We start from the raw sequence: 18,293 nt of genomic DNA on the forward strand, positions 1-18,293 counted from the left end.
CATGCTGGAGTTTATCAACTACAGATAAATGGAGCGAAAAAATCATCAAAAACATTCAGTGTTTCTGTCTATGGTGAGTAGAGATGTCATTTCTCTAAACATGTACATATTCTATTTACATACATTCATAGATTAAATAATTGAATAGTTTGAGCTGACAGACACATTCAGTGAACGTGAACACACTAAACACTCACTCCACACAAACTACAATTCACAACACCTAAAATAGACTGATTGTTGTGTTCATATTTCTGTTTATTCTCTCATGTTTTCCAGCTCGTCTGCCTGTTCCTGTCATCAGCAGTAACTCTTCACACTGTTCTTCATCGTCATCATCAAACTGTTCATTGGTGTGTTCATCAGTGTTGAATGTGTGTGATACGACTCTCTCCTGGTACAAAGGAATCAGTGTATTGTCCAGCATCAGTGTGTGTGATCTCAGCATCAGTCTCTCTCTACCTCTGGAGGTGGAATATCAGGATAAAAACACCTACAGCTGTGTGCTGAACAATCCCATCAGCAACCAGACCACACATCTGGACATCAACACACACTGTCACACATGTGCAGGTACCACAGCACTGATGATATATGTGTTAAGTGTTTACTGACCTGATCTCTGTCTTCTGTTGGAGATCAGACTGATGCGTTCACTTCTTTCTTTATCTTTATAGAGCTGGACACACAGCCTTCTTCACACTCTCCAGTGTCTCTGATAGTGTTGATCTCTGCTGGATCTCTGATGATTGTAGTTGCAGTCGGGATCTTCTGGATCTGCAAAAAAAGAAAAGAAAGCAAAACAGACACAGAAGGCAAGAGTTACAAACTGACTTTAACAAGTATTTTAATAGATTGATAGCCTTTTTAGCCCTAAATTATAATTTAAACAATTATTTTCATAATTTTGTAGTAAACACCTTCTAGATAAATATAAAACGAAACCAAAATTGTATGTGTAGTGATTGTGTTTGGCAATTTTAGTAGATTACATTCATCAGAATACATGTCTTTGTGTAATGACACTAAATGTCGCTCTTTACCTTGTTTCATAAATGATGTGTAAAGAATGTCTTTCTAAATGTAATGACGAACACATACTCTCTTCGTAACTTTTTTCTTTGTGAAAAATGCCTAATGACAAATTAAATTAGTTGATTCTTTATTTAAAAATGGCAGTGCTAAACATTTAATGAAATGTGCAATGCCTTATTTCTGACAGTCCTAATAATAACACACATGTTGTGAAGAATCAGTCAGGATTGAGTTTTGTTGTTTTAATGCGTCTATTATTGCTGTTGAAACAGTTGAGAGTCGTGAAGACGAGATCACTTACGCTGAACCAGCGTTCAACAAAAGAAACGCACAGAAATCGGTAAGACTATTTATTTTTTGTTGAGTGTGTTTGTATCATTTCAGCCAGATGGAAATCAGTGTTTTTTTTGTCTGCATAATCATCCATCACATCACACATAACCGCACCATATCAGATATTTACAAGAGCCATGAGAGCATCATTCCATGCAAGAAACACTTGTGTTACTTAGAGAACAATAACCCTATGTATCACATTGCAGTCTGTAGGATGAACCTACCACATTCATTATTATTATCTTCTTTTATGTGTTTTTTACAGAAAGTAAAAGAGGAGGATCATGTGGTTTATGCACCGATTACAATGAAGTATCAAGACGCAACCATGTGACCAGCAACAACCTTCAAGTCTGAGTCTGTGGTTGAGCTTTTGGTGAGAATCAATCATCGTTTTAAAGTGTGGTTAAAGATGGATTCATGAAATGGTCTCCTAAATACTGCCAAAGAACTTGACTTGTATTACAAGGACATTTAACAAATGATCTCAATCGTTTGGCCAATTGGATAATTTTATGTTTGGCTCTTAAAGTATTAAAGAGATCATGTGTGTAGGTCAAAAAAAAAGAAAAAAAAAAGAAAAAAAAAAGCATAGATGGAAAACACTCATCAAAAGGTGTGAACCTGCTGTGGTCTCAATCAATGTGGTTTGGTCTGCCGGGTGGATGGAGAGCTTGCTCATGAGTGTGTCTGCTGCTAGACGTGTGTGTTTGATGTCAGTTTGCGTGCACCTGATATGAACAGTGTGTCTCTAAATAGCAAGTGGTTAAAGGACTTTTTTCCATTCCTGCTCACACGAAACCGTTTGACTTCTGCTCTACAGAAAACCTGCTTTAAAAATACTGAACTTGTCAATGCTGGTGTTTGACAAAAGGCCTTAAATTATACAGAGATATTAATATCATATAATATAAATATCATATAAAATATCATATACTTTGTGTGTATATGCATCATGATCGTATACTCATGCTGTGACCCTACACTTCCTTCTAAAAATGTATATTCTTGACACCTTTTTGATACCTTGATAGGTAATTTCCTGTTTTTTCTGTCAATGTGTGGGAGTCATTTTAAGAATAAATGCAATGTATGGCTTTGTAAATGTAAATCATTTCTTTAGTTTTCATCAGTTTTGACGAGACACTAACTAAAAGCAGCAATGCTACAGTTTGGCATAGAGGTGGGTGAACCAACATCTTATTTCATGATATGAGTAATTGAATATTTTTTATGTAAATTTATATAACAATAAAGTTATTTCATTAAATTTTTTATCTTTTATCTTTAAAATATACAACGATGCACATTACAATCAATATGAGAAATACAATATAAGAAAGATACAAATGAAATAAACAGTGCTTTGAATGTTGTTTGATTATCAATGACACAGACAGCAGGTTTATTAGACTGCCGTCTCTTTAAGACCTGATGCACGGATCCAATACATTAGAAAACACCCGATTTCCTTTGTTCTCTCAGAGAGTAGCTCTCTTACAACATCAATTTAAAGAAATAACGTAAAGTCATTTTAACATTATGCTCATTTAAGGTAAATCATGAGACAGTGGAGATATTCTCGTTGTGTGCTGCTCTTCAAATTTTTTTTTTACTTTGTTCATGCTGATTTTGCTCAAATATAATTAAGTACATGTATAAATCTGTTGTGTTCATGTTCACAGCTGTGCTTCATTATACTTTGCTCTCAAACTGTGTTTGTCATGTTTACAAACTGTGTTTGTCAGTTGGGGATATTTTGGGGATATTTAATTTAATTTTATCAATCAATAAATTCCTCTTGAAACAAACTTTGTTGTATTATTTTAATTTAATACTGTGAAGCTGCTTTGATACAATCTGTATTGTGAAAAGCGCTATACAAATATACTTGACTTGACTTGACTTGACAGCACATGTGAAGAACTGGTTAAAAACCACTCCATGTTAACCTCTAACTGAGGTTAAGTATTTATTTATTTATCTTTTTTGGGATTTTTTTTTTTTTTTTGCTTCGTAATTGATTCTGATGGTTTTTTTCTGCACTTGAAAAACAAAGAAAGACAGAAAATGAGAAGTGAACAAATTATTAGAAAAGTATTGTAAAGCTCTGAGAGGCACTTTTCAGTCTGTCATCTATAAATTAAGTTTGCCTTCTTCATAATGTACAGGCCAGCCTTGCTCACACCCCAACACAACGTAACGAGTGGACCTCTTCCCTCTAACATGTTCACATCTTGGGGGTCTCGACCCACTTTGTAATTTGTACGTAATCACAGGAAAAGGCTGGTTGCTCTTAAACAGGTTACCGGCCTGTGGAGTTCCCCCTCTGCCACAAACTGCTTTTCACAAGTTCACACTTACGTACAATTAGAGAGGGTGAAGTTTAATGCGTATTTAGCATGCTGTCTGGGGGGAGGGCTCCGAGCTCGGAGTTCTGCCCAAACCCAGAGTAATCCCCCCGTATGTAAATGGTTATGGCTAGAAGTGTGGAGAAGGGGTGGTGGAGGGATGCTGATAAACTGTCAATGGATTGAGGCGGGACAGCTGAATATATATATATCATATACCTCTTATCATTGATTGCTGAACTTTGTTAATAAAACATCATTAATATTATTGGAATTTGCTTGTATGAAGGTGTTGACATCTTTGCAGCCATTTTCAGTGATGTCTCTCTTTCTCATTTCACTGCCACACTTCTGCTCACTCATATCAGGACCGAAATGCAGAATGAGTAATTTTTTATGAGTTTTACGAACTCCATGACCTGGTGAACAATACATACATCAAAACACCTTTACTGACATTTGACTTATAAAGTAGTTTGGTTGTGATCAAGAAAATACTGTTGAGACCCTTCCTTTGTTTTTACTTGGACAAATCTTAGTTACTTTAACCCAGCAGTGCACTGTTTCGCACACACACGGTTCCGGTTCCTTTAGTTTTTCTGTATTTGTGTTAAAGAAATTTTTTTTTTTTTTTATCTTGTAAAGTTCTTAAGCCCTTACCTTGTTGTTGTGGGTAAATTAATATTTTGTTGTCTTCTTTTGCCGTTAGGCTTTACGGTAATCAACATTACGGTAATGAACAAACCATAGAAAATACTGATGAAACTTGCTCCAAACACCAGTTTAGACTCCACTGTTGTCTGTCAGTATTGCTGGAGTTTTTATTTCAAACCTAATGTGACCTTTAAACACTGGAAAGGGCAAACATGATCTTGATTGATGGGAATTTCATCACCATTATTTGTTATTTGCAAATATTCAAAAAGGAAAACATAATGAGTCCAGTTTCTACCACACCTGAGCTCCTTTATTCAGTTTTTTTTTTAATTATGTCAAATATCGTGTCGTGATTCACACTGTTGATTTGATTGTTTTACTCTAAATTGGAGGTTGTCAGATAAAGTAGCACATATGATTAAATTGAAGTGTCACTCGCATGTAAACCATCAATTCTTGCCGTTCACAATCAATGTAAGAATGCAGACAATGCAGTAGGGTCTAATGCTTAGACACATATACAGTAATAAAACTTTATAATCAGAAAGGAGATTTAGAACATCTCAAATGTAAAATATTTTTTACACAGTGGGGTGAAGTACCACATGAGGGCGCTCCACATTATGAGAACCATTTGCTCTAAATAAACAAAAATGTGATTCTTAGTTATAAAACAATTCTGTTCATAAATATTGATTTATCCATGATTTATTGAAAAAGAAACAAAATATCCAAGTGCTGGCATGACTGTACTTCTCACTTACACTTTTATTTATAATAAAACTAAACAAAATGATTTTCAGTGTGGATGGATGTCCTTCTTACCTCTGTTCAGTGAGACGAAAGTCACTGTGCGGTCCCTTGGTGAAATGATGTCCAACCTAGTGGTCTAGAAGCAAACCATTCATACGCTTTGCATTCGGGGGACAGTCATGGCTTCCCATTTGGGCTGTCCCTGTCACCCTGCCGCCCTTACCCCTCTGTGGGAAGTGGGTGTTCACATCCTCAACTATCTTGATGACTGGCTCATCCTGGCCTACTTGCGAGATCAGTTGTGTGAACACAGGGACCTGGAGCTCAGACACCTCAGCCATCTGGGGCTTCAGGTCAACTGGGAAAAGAGCAAACGTGCAGAGGATCTCCTTTTCTTGGTGTAGAGTTGGACTCGGTCAACCTGACAGCTCGTCTCACGAATGGGCGTGCTTAGTCAGTGCTGAACTGCTTGAATCCATTCAAAGGCAGGACAGCCATCCCACTGAAACGATTTCAGAGGCTGCTGGGGCATATGCCACCCGAAGCAACGGACACACTGCTTGGATTGCTTCATTCAAGACCATTTCAACAGTGGCTACACGACCGAGTCCCACGAGATGGGCATGGCACCATGGCACGATCCGAATGACTATCACTATAGGGCTTTCAGCCCGTAGTCAGACCTTACTTTTCTATGAGCCAGAGTTTCCCTAGAACAAGTGTCCAGGAATGTTGTTGTCTCAACAGATGCCTCCACCACTGGCTGGGGTGCCGTGGTCAACTTGCATGCAGCCTCAGCCTCCTGGGCGGGACCTCGACTGCAGTGGCATATCGATTGCCTCGAGTTAATAGCAGTATTCCTTGTCCTCGGTCGGTTTCTCCTATTGCTGCAGGACACATATACTTGATGGACAACACATTGACCATTGCGTACATCATTCGCAAAGGTTGTCTACGCTCCCGTCGCATGTCGTAACTCGCCCACCATCTCCTCCTCTGGCTTTTGAGCTCAAATGTGCAGCTGACGCGCTCACAGCAGCTCACACTCCCGGGAGAGTGGAGACTCCACCCCCAGTAAGGTTGCTTAAATGCGCTTTGGAGTTGCTCAGGTGGACCTGTTTGCTACTCCGGACACGTCCCACTGCCAGTTGTTCTATTCCCTGACTGAGGGACCCTCGGCACGGATGCACTGGAACACAGCTTGCCCCGGGGCCTGCGCAAGTATGCGTTTCTCCCAGTGAGCCTATACTCGCACAGACCCTGTGCAAGGTCAGGGAGGATGAGGAGCCAGTCTTGCTGGTTGCGCCATACTGGCCCACCCGGACCTGGTTCCCAGAACTCAAGCTCCTTGCGACAGCCCCTCCTTGGTGGATTCCCCTGAGGAAGGACCGGCTTTCTCAGGAATGGAGCACCATATGGCACCCACGTTAAGACTTCTAGAACCTCTAAGTGTGGTCTCTGGAAACTACGGTTTTTAGTGACCTACCCTCAGTGGTAGTAGACACTCTCACTTCAGCTAGAGCCCCTCTACGAGGCGCGCTTATGCTTGGAAGTGGAACCTGTTCGTTGAATCGGGCTCTTCTCACCATGAGGACCCCCGTAAATGTCCAATCAGAGTCATTCTTTCCTTTCTGCAAGAAGGGTTGGAGTGAAGGCTGTCTCCCTCCACCTTGAAAATGTATGTTACTGCTATTACCGTACATCACAACCCAGTAGAAGGGAAAGCACGGCCTGTTAATCAGGTTCCTGAGAGGAGCGAGAAGGTTGAACCCTCATTAACCTCGACTCATCCCCTCTTGGGACCTCTGTCTTACCGGCCCTGCAGAGAGCTCCCTTTGCAGTCAATGAGATTCATATCCAAAATATAAGTAATACAAATGTTAGTAGTTAACTACATGAAACAAGTTGACTGTTGATTAACCAAGCTCTCCATTAAACAACCCTAACAGCCCTAAAACTGAATAAAATATAAAATATTATAGACACTTCATATTTAATAGTTTTAGATGATAATTGCATTTAACAGATTACACCTTCAATAAAACATTTGCAATTGTTTTGTAAAAAGTGTTTTTTTATGCATGCTTGGACTGAGTTTTCCCTGCATTTACACTGTTCTGACCAGCAGGGGTCACCAACAGTGAATCATTTTGTGAAGCAAAATGAAAAGCTTTGTTTCTCCCATCATAGCAACAGATGGCAAACTGTCTGGGGCAGGACATAATGAGAAGAGAAACCTCCAAGTCTCTACTTGCTGTGCTTCTTTGGCAGCAGCACAGAGGAAAATAGAGAACAGAGGAGAGAACAGACAATAAAACAAACTCAGCCGCCCATCGATCATGACATTACAAGACGTAACAACAACCATTATAAAGTTGCTATAAAGTAGCATCAGTGTTGAAATCATTTATAACGCAATGTATTATATATTATATTATATATATATTATAATTTATATTATATATTATATATCAATATTATCAACAAAAATATGTTAAATACATACAGATTCCAGCCATTATGAATGAATCATGTTTTAAACAAAATGTATCACATAAATATGCAAAGATTTTCAAGTTCATTTTTCTTGTTTCAGAAAAAAACCCATCCTCTATTAATTATATTTACATATTTAAAATGAGCACAAAAAAAAAATAAAATAAATAAAATAAAAAAATCCAACATTGGGGACAAGAATGCTGCCAAAAGAAAGAACCAAGAAGTCTAAAGCTAAATGCTAGACTGAACAGAGTATTTAAGTGAAGGCAATCGTCTCAAAACAGTGATAATAGTCTACAAGACAAACACAAAATACAATATTAAAAAAAACTAAAAAACAATCACATGTCAATCTTAACACAATAAAACAGCACCTCATAAAATGTCACGTTATTTTCACAACTTCAGGTATAGGAAAACGGAACGTTGCACATTTCAACAAACAAGTCTATATTTCTACCAAATAAAGACTATAATTTAATTACATTATTTTATCAAGTATACAAACATGTGTATGTTACTATATTGCTGTAACACTCCTGACAAACGTCACATCAAGTAGGCCTATGTTTCAGGTTTAATGCCAGAGACATTAAACTTTTAACAGTCTGTATCATATATGCATTCAATTACAGGCATTTATCAGAATAAATACATTTAGTGTTTTACCAACTTTCAAATAAACCAATGAATTTCAAAGCTTATTAAGTCTGTTTTTTTGGTTTCAGTGTAGCTGCTGGAGAGTGTTTTCTGATGAAGGTAGATAAGTACGAGTTAATGTTAGTGTTTAAACCATAAATATTAGCAACATTTTACGTCAGTCTTTTCCAGGAACAGCAACAATACCAGTAAAAACCCCTACAGAATCAGTAGTGCAGAATGTCCTTGTGTTATCCTGGTCATAATGCCCGCCTTGAGGTAATTTCCCCGCCTCCACTCATTCATTTACACCAGCTCTCAGATTCTCTCTGCCAAATTATGAGGTTAATGCTGCACAATGATATCGCTCTCTACAACGTCGGACACATAAGAGTCATTTATATGATTCGCCTTTTGCTTGACTATGTTGTTAAACAGCTAATAATGTGTTACTAATGCTACACAAACCATGTTCCCGTTCGCATCTCAGAGTAAGAAAGCTGCCTCAGTATCCGTACAAACGCTTTGAACAACTCAGAACATCAGTGGAGAACGGCATATAGTTCATCGTAACATCATAATGTACATCATACACCCGCTATGTTGCTAAATTTATCAGATTTTTTCGATCATCAGAAAAATGTACTGGGATAACCTGTCATCTCTCGAGACTTCCCTGCTAGTTTTCTGTTAATGATATGCTAAAGTCCGCCAGAGCGTTGATCTGATTGGTTACAAGGTAGTTTGTCATGTCAGAAGCACCAGCGATTTCAAACTGTGTCTTTGGTTCACTGCAGTTTTAAGCAGAAAATACTCAGCAATGGTGTTGACTTATGAATTTACATGTGTTTTTTTCTTAAAGCACATTAAAAACACCACATAGACATATTAACAACATTAAAAGCTCACTACGTGAGCGACGAGAGTTTCAGCTGATCATCTTTACTTTACTAGTAGGAAGTTTAGGAACTCTTTACAAGTGAAGTTGTGGAATCGGCTGGATGATTCTAAACTAGAACTGATTTTGGAGAAAATTCAGGATGTTTCAAAAGAAGTGCAGCGTACTAATAACTGAGTGAAAGAAGCGGAGCAAAGAATCCTTCTTGAAAATGTGGCTACTGGGACTGAGAATCGAGCTATACAGATTGAAAAGACGATCGCTTCCCAAACCGAGTGATTAGATGGTCAGGAAACAGAGAGCGACATCGAAATTTGAGGATCATCGGCTCAATTCCTGAAATACTCCATCTGGAGACGCAACCCGGTCACACTAAACGTGTGTCTATAGCACCATAGGCGTAATTTGGCGGGTGGGACAGGTGGAACGGGTGGGACATGCACACAGCTGGAACGAGCACACAGGATCGGCGCCATAGGGCCGAGAGGTATAAATTAGGAACTTTACTCATTTCCTAATTCTCTTCAGTGTCCCTTTCAATGAAAGTATTAAAAGGATGCATTTTGTTGCACTGTTTTACTGGCAGCCTCAGCCTGAATCTGAAGTATGTGTCCTCCTCCTCAAAGGAATGTCATTCGGATCATGTGCTAAGCTATTGTTATCATCACCCTCCTGTAAGAAAACAGATTCACAGAAGGTTAAAGTGATGAGATACACAACAAACACAAACACACTACAGACTGAAGAAAAAAGATTTAGTTTTTTCCTGTTGTTTCTACAGAGGTTTAAATTTCCTAAATATTGTGTCAAAACACTGTCATAAGATGCATCACATCTTGTGTACTACAGTAATATAAACCTGAAGAATATGACATCTTAAATGCTTGAACTGTTGTATTGGTGTTTTATAATAAGACTGAATAAAAATAATAACTTTGGTAGTTATTAGTGTTTTTGATCGTTTTGTTGTTTCACTGCTGCTTCTGTACTGTTAAAAAAGATAACTTTTCAGTGGACATTTCTGCTACACACATAATTATAATAATATAAAAATATACATACCACTGTTCTTTTAAAGGCATTTTTGCATGGTAAATCTCTTAAATCTTGCTAAATCAGCTGTATGTAATACTTACAGTCTGTGGTACTGGTGCATGGGTCCTGTGGTGACGATAGTAAATCACACCAGCAGTTACAGCAGCAGCAAACACCAGCAGAACAGCAACAACTATTCCTGCTACAGCTCCTGAAGACAGACCTGAACCTGGAACGGCTACAGAGAAACAGACATTATTACGAGAGTGAATGATACTACATCCAGTATTTAACAAAACAGTAATGATTTAATTGATAAATGGCATTTAAAAGAGCATCAGCTGAGAGATCAACAAACACAGTTCACAGGAAAACTGCATTTTTCATGGTAATAACATTAGTTAAAGTTTCACTGAGTCAAAACTCCGGTTTTTAAACAGTCCAAAAGCCAATAGTTATTGGGTTGACTTAAAAATACTGAACTGTTTTTTTAAACTCCTCCAAGGAAAAATGCATTGAAAGATTGAATTATACACTCACCAGTGACAGTACGATTGAATCTCTTCACTCTAGTGATGCTGAAGCTGCTGTTGTTGATGATGATCAGTAGTTTATATTCTCCAGAGTCTGTGTTTCTGGTGTTTGTGATGGTCAGAGATCCAGTCTGATGATCCAGCTTCAGTCTGTCTCTGAATCTCTCATTACACTGAACATCTGTACAGATCTTACTCTGATCTCCAGTGATTTCAGCGATGAGAGTGTCATTAAAATACCACATCATCACATCACTTGTTTTTTTTATTTCACCAGGATCTAAAGTAACAGATTCTCCCTCCTTCACTGTCTTTCTCTTCACTTCATCTCGTTCAGCAGCAGGAACACCTGAAACACAAACCAACAGATGCTGGAGGATCTTTTGCTGAAAACAAATAAAAACTACACAACATGAAAGAACTGTGATCATGAATGCGATTGCATAAGCTCTTTCTTGACTTTCGCTCTGAAATAGAAAGTTTGTGCTTTTAAAACAGATTTTATCCTTATTACATCCTTTTTGATATCAAATCCTCATTTAAACATAATAATAGAAGTCAGAGATGGCATGATTATACCTGACATCTCTATTTGAACTCAACTGAAGCTTTCTGTGAACGCTAATCTTCATAGGTCTTTATAGTTATTTTCCTTGTGAGAATGGGCCTTTAGTTTTATATCAAACTAAGCTATTTAATGATGTAAAGTGAGATAATTCTATAAACTGCACTTGTGTCTTATAATGTGTATGTGAAGTTTTAGCTCAAAATACCCCACATATATGTTTATATAGCATGTTAAAATTGTCACTTTTTGAGGGTGAGTAAAAACGCACCATTTTGTGTCTGTCCTACAAATGCAAATGAGCTTCTGCTCTCGACACAGTGGGCGGAGCTACAACAGCTCTTGTGTGTTAGCAGCTTCCATATCGCAGACACACACTGAAAATCTCAAACACTTTTAGCCTTTTATGTTCAAACCGGAGTCAGAAAGATGGAGAGACTCAAGAAGAAGTGACAACATGCAGACAACATTTCTGAATGGTTAGTTGATGAATTTATGTAGCTTATGTGTAGTTATCGTTTAGTCATTGATTAGCATATTCTGTCTTGATAATCTATAAATCGTGTTCCGGGGGCGGGGTTTATGTAAATTTTAGGGTTTTTTTCAGGGCTCTCAAGTCTCACACATTGGGCGTGAGACACACGCAATTCAACCAGTTCACACGCTCACACGCCACACCGTGTATTTCTCACGCTGAAAAAGCAATGCCAACCAAGTTGTCCTGCAAGCTTTATATATAACGTTGTATACGAGGCGCAGGCACACAAAGTGAAGTTTCCTGCCGCCAGCACGTATCTCGGCCAGATTGCGTTCATTACAAGGCAACACAGATGCGCGAACACACGGAAGTTGACGGAACATTCTCGGCCACCGTACGTTCGTTACTAGGTAACCAACAACATCGCGTGAACACACGTCGTGATGGAGAAGGTAAGTTGGAAGAAAGCTCGTCTAACATTTTTAGGCTAGAACATTTAATATATAGCCCATCGTTTACATTATTATTGATGCAGTCAAAAACTCTACAACTACTTTGCAACCAGGCCAGAAGCTTTGGCTCAGTTTGGCTAGCTTACGTTTTCTTAAACTAAGGGAATGTTAGTGGGTATGGGAAGGAATGAAGATGTATTTCTTCATTTTATTTTAAATACATTTAAATTTGTTTATTTTATTTTATTTTAAATTATATATTATACTGTATTAATAGTCTTTCTAGTTACATTAAGGCTACATGTATTAAAGCAGAGTGCTCTGGGTAATATTTTATATCCTGTCAAAACATACATTAATCATTGCCATTGCATTTGTATTTTTCAAACACAAAACACATTTCATAAGCTGGAGTGTGTACTCGTGTGTACACACACACACACACACACACACACACACACACACACACACACACACACACACACACACACACACACACACACACACACACACACACACACACACACACACACACACACACACACCTTAATAATACTCTAATATGTCATTTGTTCACAATGTCCCATGCACCACACAATAAATAATTATACCATTTTGACTAGACACATTCAAAATGCAAAAAGATTTGTTTTTCCAAACTGTTTGGAGCAATTTGTTATATTTTTGTAATTTTTGTATAACTTATTTGTAATTTTGAAATATAACATTAAAGAGTATATTTGATGTGATGAATTGCTCTGTCATTTATCAGATTTACCAATTGTTATAATTTCAGTTTGGGCTGGTTAATTATGAACAATGGGTAAAATTGGGGGGTGGGGACATATGGGGCGGGGCTCCATTAGGGCTCCTCCCCTAACCGCATGTGATCTCACTCCAAGCTTTTGGTAAAACTTGAGAGCCCTGGTTTTTTTTATATCACCAACCCTGGAGGAATGTCGTGTAGTCCCTACCAGCTGTTTGTTGTAGTCCTTAAAAAGCCATTTCTTCAAAAGAAAATATCTCCATTTGCTTTGAACTTTGAGCGCTGTAACTTTGCAGATGTTGTTTATGCTCAAACAGCAACATTACACACTAACTAAAGTTAGAAAAGTAAAATCATAATCAACCACCCCTTTAAACATGTATAAACTGTATTTAAACATTCATTAAATGACTCACCAGTGACAGAAACACTGAAGATCTTGTCACTGCTGCTTTTACTGCTGATGATCTTCAGTTCATAAAGTCCAGAGTCTGTGATGTTTGTGATGGTCAGAGATCCAGTCGGATGATCCAGCTTCAGTCTGTCTCTGAATCTCTCAGTGCCTTCATTACACTGAACATCTGTACAGATAAACCTGAGATCTCCACTGATTTGAGCTATACGAGTGTCATTAAAGTACCATTTAATATCATCTTGTAGGCTTGTTTGAACACCAGTGTATAGAGTGACTGAATCTCCCTCCATCACTGACACTGACACTTTATCTGATCCAACACCGAAAACACCTGAAGAAGAAACACAAGCCAAACAAAAATATACAATAGTGCTGTGAATTTTTTCTACATAGATTTTGATTTAAGAAATATGTCTGAATAACTTTCTGCCTGTATCTTCCTAACCCTTAAGACCATGATTAGCTTGTTCAGGTGTTTTTGATTAGGGTTAGAAACCTTAGTGTTTACACAACACCGTTTTCAACTAAAATCATAAAACCTTTTTATGCGTTTTGGCTGTTCGTTTACATGACAAACACGTTTTGGATGCCTGAAAACTCAAAGGAAACACTTCTCCATTTTAAGCATAATGTTGTCGTGTAAACACACCCCTAGTGTTTTGAAAACTTGGTAGTACAGCATTATTTTGTAGTTGTTGTAGTGTACATTTGATTCAATTTATGATTCATAAGTTTTTGGCAAAAAAACTAAACATTTATTTTTTTTTTTGTTGCAAATTTAAAATGATTCACGCTAATGAAATTGTATTAAATACAAAAAAAAAATGCATTAAGAGTTTTTTTTTTCCTTTGTCTTGCAAGACAAATAAACTGATTGTTTATTGCACCAAAAGTAATTTAGTACAGTCCAAGTCATGATGTTTGTTTACATAATAGACCACATGACATAATAATAACTGAATTTACACAAAATATCAATGCAGTTCAAAAGATTACACATGCTTGATTCTTAATAGCTGCTACTGAGATGATCAAAAGCTGCAAACGTTCACTAATGCTCTAGGCAAAAAAAAACAAACAAAAAAGAGCCTTCAGGGGATCATTCACTAGCCTGGCAAGCCAGACCTACATCAAGATGTTAGGTCTGCCAACTCACCATTGGCATGGCTCAATCCGATAAATCCAGGATAAACGGTTGTCTCACAAAATCCCTCTGCACGCAATAGGATAGCGCTACAACCAATCAGAGCAACGAAGAAGGCTAGTTGGTATATTCAACTTTTGCCATATCCAGTTGGCAAAACTCCGAACACATCTTCCTTTTTTAAAAAAGGAATTCTTTGCTCTTTTCTCAAAGAAACGCTTAACTCCAAGTCCTCCAGAGTCGCGGCCAAAGCCGATTCGAAAGACCGCTGTTCGCCAGCAGCAGCAGCCATTCTTTGTTTTCAAGTAGCAGGGAACCGTCGCAACTCTGTTGTCATTATGTTAAGCCCGCCCCTCCTACTCTATACACGATGTGATTGGCCTGACCTGAGTTTGGTTTTTCCAGCTCGAAAGTCAATGGAGAGTTGCTAGACCACACTGGCTGCGTCTAGATTTCTAGGCTAATAATTCACCCAAAAAAAGGAAATGGGTTTGTTGCCCAGCCCTGTTTATTTGAACCGCGAGAGTCGTCTAAACTTAAGATACTCCTACATATACGTCATACATCGTCAAGTGTTACTATTTTGGAGCATGTCGACTTGCGTACAGCTGTCTGCTGGAAGCTAGTTATTTTAGTTGATAAAGTTTTAAATATGGATATTTTTCTTACACAAACACATTGCATCGCTTCAGAAGGCCTTTATTAGCCCTTTTATGGCTGCCATTAGAAAGCTTGGAAGAGCCAGGACATAAAAAAAAAAAAATATATATATATATATATATATATATATAACTCTGATTGTATTCGTCTGAAAGAAGAAAGTCATATACACCTAGGATGACTTGAGGGTGAGTAGATCATGGGCTGATTTTCATTTTGGGCTGAACTATCCCTTTAAGAGCCCGTGGGTGAAAACCTTTGAATAGGAGGATTGTAAATTGTTCTTATTTAATTTAAAGATCTTATTTTTTAGTACTGCCCAGCAGAAGTTACATAAAATACTAACAGATTTACCAGAAGACAAAATAAGAACAATTTAACCCCCTCCCCTGAAAAGTTTACACCCCCTGAATGTGTTTCCTTCAGGAGCATCAGTATATGTTTTCACTACTTGCTAAAGTTGTGAATGAGTCCCTCAGTTATGCAGAAGATGCTGGAAAACCAAAGAATATGCAGGAGCTGGATAATTGCTTTGCAGAACAGTGGGCAGAACAGCACTGCTCAGGACAAACATGGATTTTATCATAAAAACGAAAACAGTCATGGTAATGACACAATGTAAAATTTTGAACTATATGAAAAAATCTGTTATAATGAAAAAACACAAAATGTAATCTCTCATTTAGCCTATTTATATTTTAATTATTGATATTTCTTCAGATTCTGAGAGGTGTAACTTATGACTTCAACTATTAGGAGAAACAAAGTGCTATATGCTGATAAAATATTATAGAGCTGAGCATGTCTAAGCAAAACAGGAGAGCGATCAGTTAACAGGTGCTACACCCCATTCTGTGACTTTAGGCGATGTTTTCAGTAACCAGATCCATAATCCCAACAATAACCTGAATCCCTCCATCTCTCTAACGCCTACATTCACACAAACACCGGAAGAAAGATTGTAACAAGCAAAGGTCTTACCATTGTCGAGTAAAAACAAGATCACTGCGAGCAAATTAAAGAGAAACTTCATTTTCCCAACTTTTTCCCTCAGAAAATGAATGCAGATTCTGATTCATAAAAGCATTCCTCTTCTGCTTCACTGGAGATGCAGTTCTTTCGCTGTGTATTCCATAGCTTTTCCTAACTATCAGGAAGGCAGAACTCAGGTGAAGAAGAAGAGGGAAAACCATGAACAGAGTCCTGAGGGAAAAAAGATAGCGTCTCCTTTACATGATAGATGTTTTAACTACACACTCTCACTGTGGGAAGCATTATTCTTATTTAATTTCACGATTCACTAGTTCGACTGCCCATTCAGCCTTGAAGGTTAATAGTAAACTAACTTGTTTAGGCTAGGCTAATATTAGTCCACCTCCCCCTCCCCACCCCCACTGTTTAAGTCCAAACACAGAGAGAGAGAACACAAAACAAACGCCAACTGCCAACCAAAGAATGCAAATAGGGTAATAAACGCTAGGCTTTGTGTTGCTTAAGCTAGGCAGGATATTTCTAAACCTTTGGATACGTTTGCACTGAACTTCAAAAGATCACCAAAACGATATTCTGATAAATAGGCTGCACAAATGAAAAAAGCCTACATAATTGCAAGTGAAAACAGCAAATCTAGTGAAACGGGGGGAAAATATTCTGATCATCAGTCAATAGGAATTGTTGTCCAAAACGGTTGACAAGAAAAACTTCAGGATAGTAATTCAAAATAAAGATGAAACATTACTTATACCAGCAGTACAGGCTTAATTCAGTACCTTTACCTTCCTACAGTATTTCTTGTAGGGGAAGATATTTTTTCATGTAAAAATACATTACTTGGGTTTATCTTCCACAAAAGTGTAATTTGAGCCTCCCCAGCACCATCTGTGCTGCGCTTAGCGTATTATCTGTCGGCTGATAGCATGATTTTGTGGTGTGTGTACTTTAACAGGCAGAGCCAGACAGTGTCAGCCTCTGTGGTTACAGACGTGCAAGACAAAATTAGCTGCATTTAGAGCTTCAAAGATTAAACAGGTCATAAACATGTTAAAGCAAACGCAGCATTATGATGAAATGTGCAATAAATGGACGCTTCAGTATCATACCGCATCATCCTGTACCGGTTCAGGAAGACAAATGAACCAGTTCATAGTGTTTACTTTGACGTGTACAGTGTAGACAGACTCAGATAGTTGTGGTGCCTATATGCAATGTTTGAGTTGGAGGTGCAGTGTGTTAACTCAACTAAACTGAAAGTTAATAGATCAATCTGCTACACCTTGTAAATGAGTCCTATTGACCTACTGTACCTGCTCGATCACTGATATCTGAGATGCCAACTGAAGCAGGAAAGAGGAAGAACAGAGAGAGAGAGGTACTTCAGTGAACAGCGATTTTTCAACTTGTTTATGAATACTGTTGTTTAAACCCAGAGACACACCAACACACAAAGCTGAGTGTGTTGTTGCCTCTCGTCGGCTGCATGCGTCTCGGCTAGAAAGCTGCGCTTGAACACACCAAAAGAACTAAAGGCCCTGATATACTCACAGCGAAGCTCTTTCGAAATACGTGACCAGAGATGTACTGTAATTGAACATCTGATGCCGCCCACACTGCTGAGAGCGACGGTTAGATGAATATGCAAATACAGGTGCTGGTCATAAAATTAGAATATCATCAAAAAGTTGCTTTATTTCAAGAATTCAACTTAACAGGTGAAACTAATATATTATATAGACTCATTACATGCAAAGTGAGATATTTCAAGCCTTTATTTTGTTATAATTTTGATGATTATGGCTTACAGCTTATGAAACCCACGAAATCAAAATCCCAGAAAATTTGAATATTACATGAACTCACACAGTAATTACACAGTGATACCATGGTCATTGAACCAGGTTTTGGTTCTTTTGGCAGTGTGGGCAGGTGCAAATCCTGCTGGAAAATGAAGTCAGCATCTCCATAAAGCTTGTCTGCTGAAGGAAGCATGAAGTGCTCTGGAAATGTCCTGGTAGACGGCTGCGTTGAGTGGACAGCACAGTGGACCAACACCAGCCGATGACATGGCTCCCCAAACCAAC

At 38.1% G+C, this 18,293-nt stretch overlaps 1 protein-coding gene and 2 long non-coding RNA genes across 6 annotated transcripts in view; 2 read left to right on the forward strand and 1 right to left on the reverse strand.

Annotated features, from left to right (window-relative positions):
* Positions 1–10,295, forward strand: part of LOC309476378 — an 83,697-nt gene extending 73,402 nt beyond the window's left edge. Inside the window, exon 3 of the long non-coding RNA XR_014198080.1 lies at positions 9,866–10,295. This is a non-coding gene — a long non-coding RNA (uncharacterized lncRNA). The remainder of the gene's footprint in view (positions 1–9,865) is intronic.
* LOC309476065 (uncharacterized protein) overlaps positions 1–17,860 on the reverse strand; it is a 120,525-nt gene extending 102,665 nt beyond the window's left edge. For 2 of the 4 annotated variants that reach the window (XM_082139215.1, XM_082139218.1), the window contains exons 1-4: positions 16,198–17,860; positions 13,414–13,743; positions 10,744–11,085; positions 10,305–10,441 (exon numbers count right to left, since the gene is read on the reverse strand). In XM_082139215.1, coding sequence (XP_081995341.1) covers positions 10,305–10,441; positions 10,744–11,085; positions 13,414–13,743; positions 16,198–16,249 — 861 coding nt within the window. In that variant the 5' untranslated portion in view covers positions 16,250–17,860. Of the gene's footprint in view, positions 1–3,492; positions 9,841–10,304; positions 10,442–10,743; positions 11,086–13,413; positions 13,744–16,197 lie in introns of those variants that run through there. The other 2 variants (XM_082139216.1, XM_082139217.1) reach the window with 2 other exon arrangements.
* On the forward strand, positions 677–3,330 carry LOC309476449. Its single transcript, XR_014198160.1, has 3 exons — positions 677–815; positions 1,308–1,375; positions 1,637–3,330. It is a non-coding gene; the product is annotated as an uncharacterized lncRNA (long non-coding RNA).
* Positions 17,861–18,293: the final 433 nt, after the last annotated feature.

The sequence above is a fragment of the Leuciscus leuciscus genome (assembly GCF_965113295.1).
Source record: "Leuciscus leuciscus genome assembly, chromosome: 15".
Lineage (NCBI taxonomy): Eukaryota > Metazoa > Chordata > Actinopteri > Cypriniformes > Leuciscidae > Leuciscus > Leuciscus leuciscus.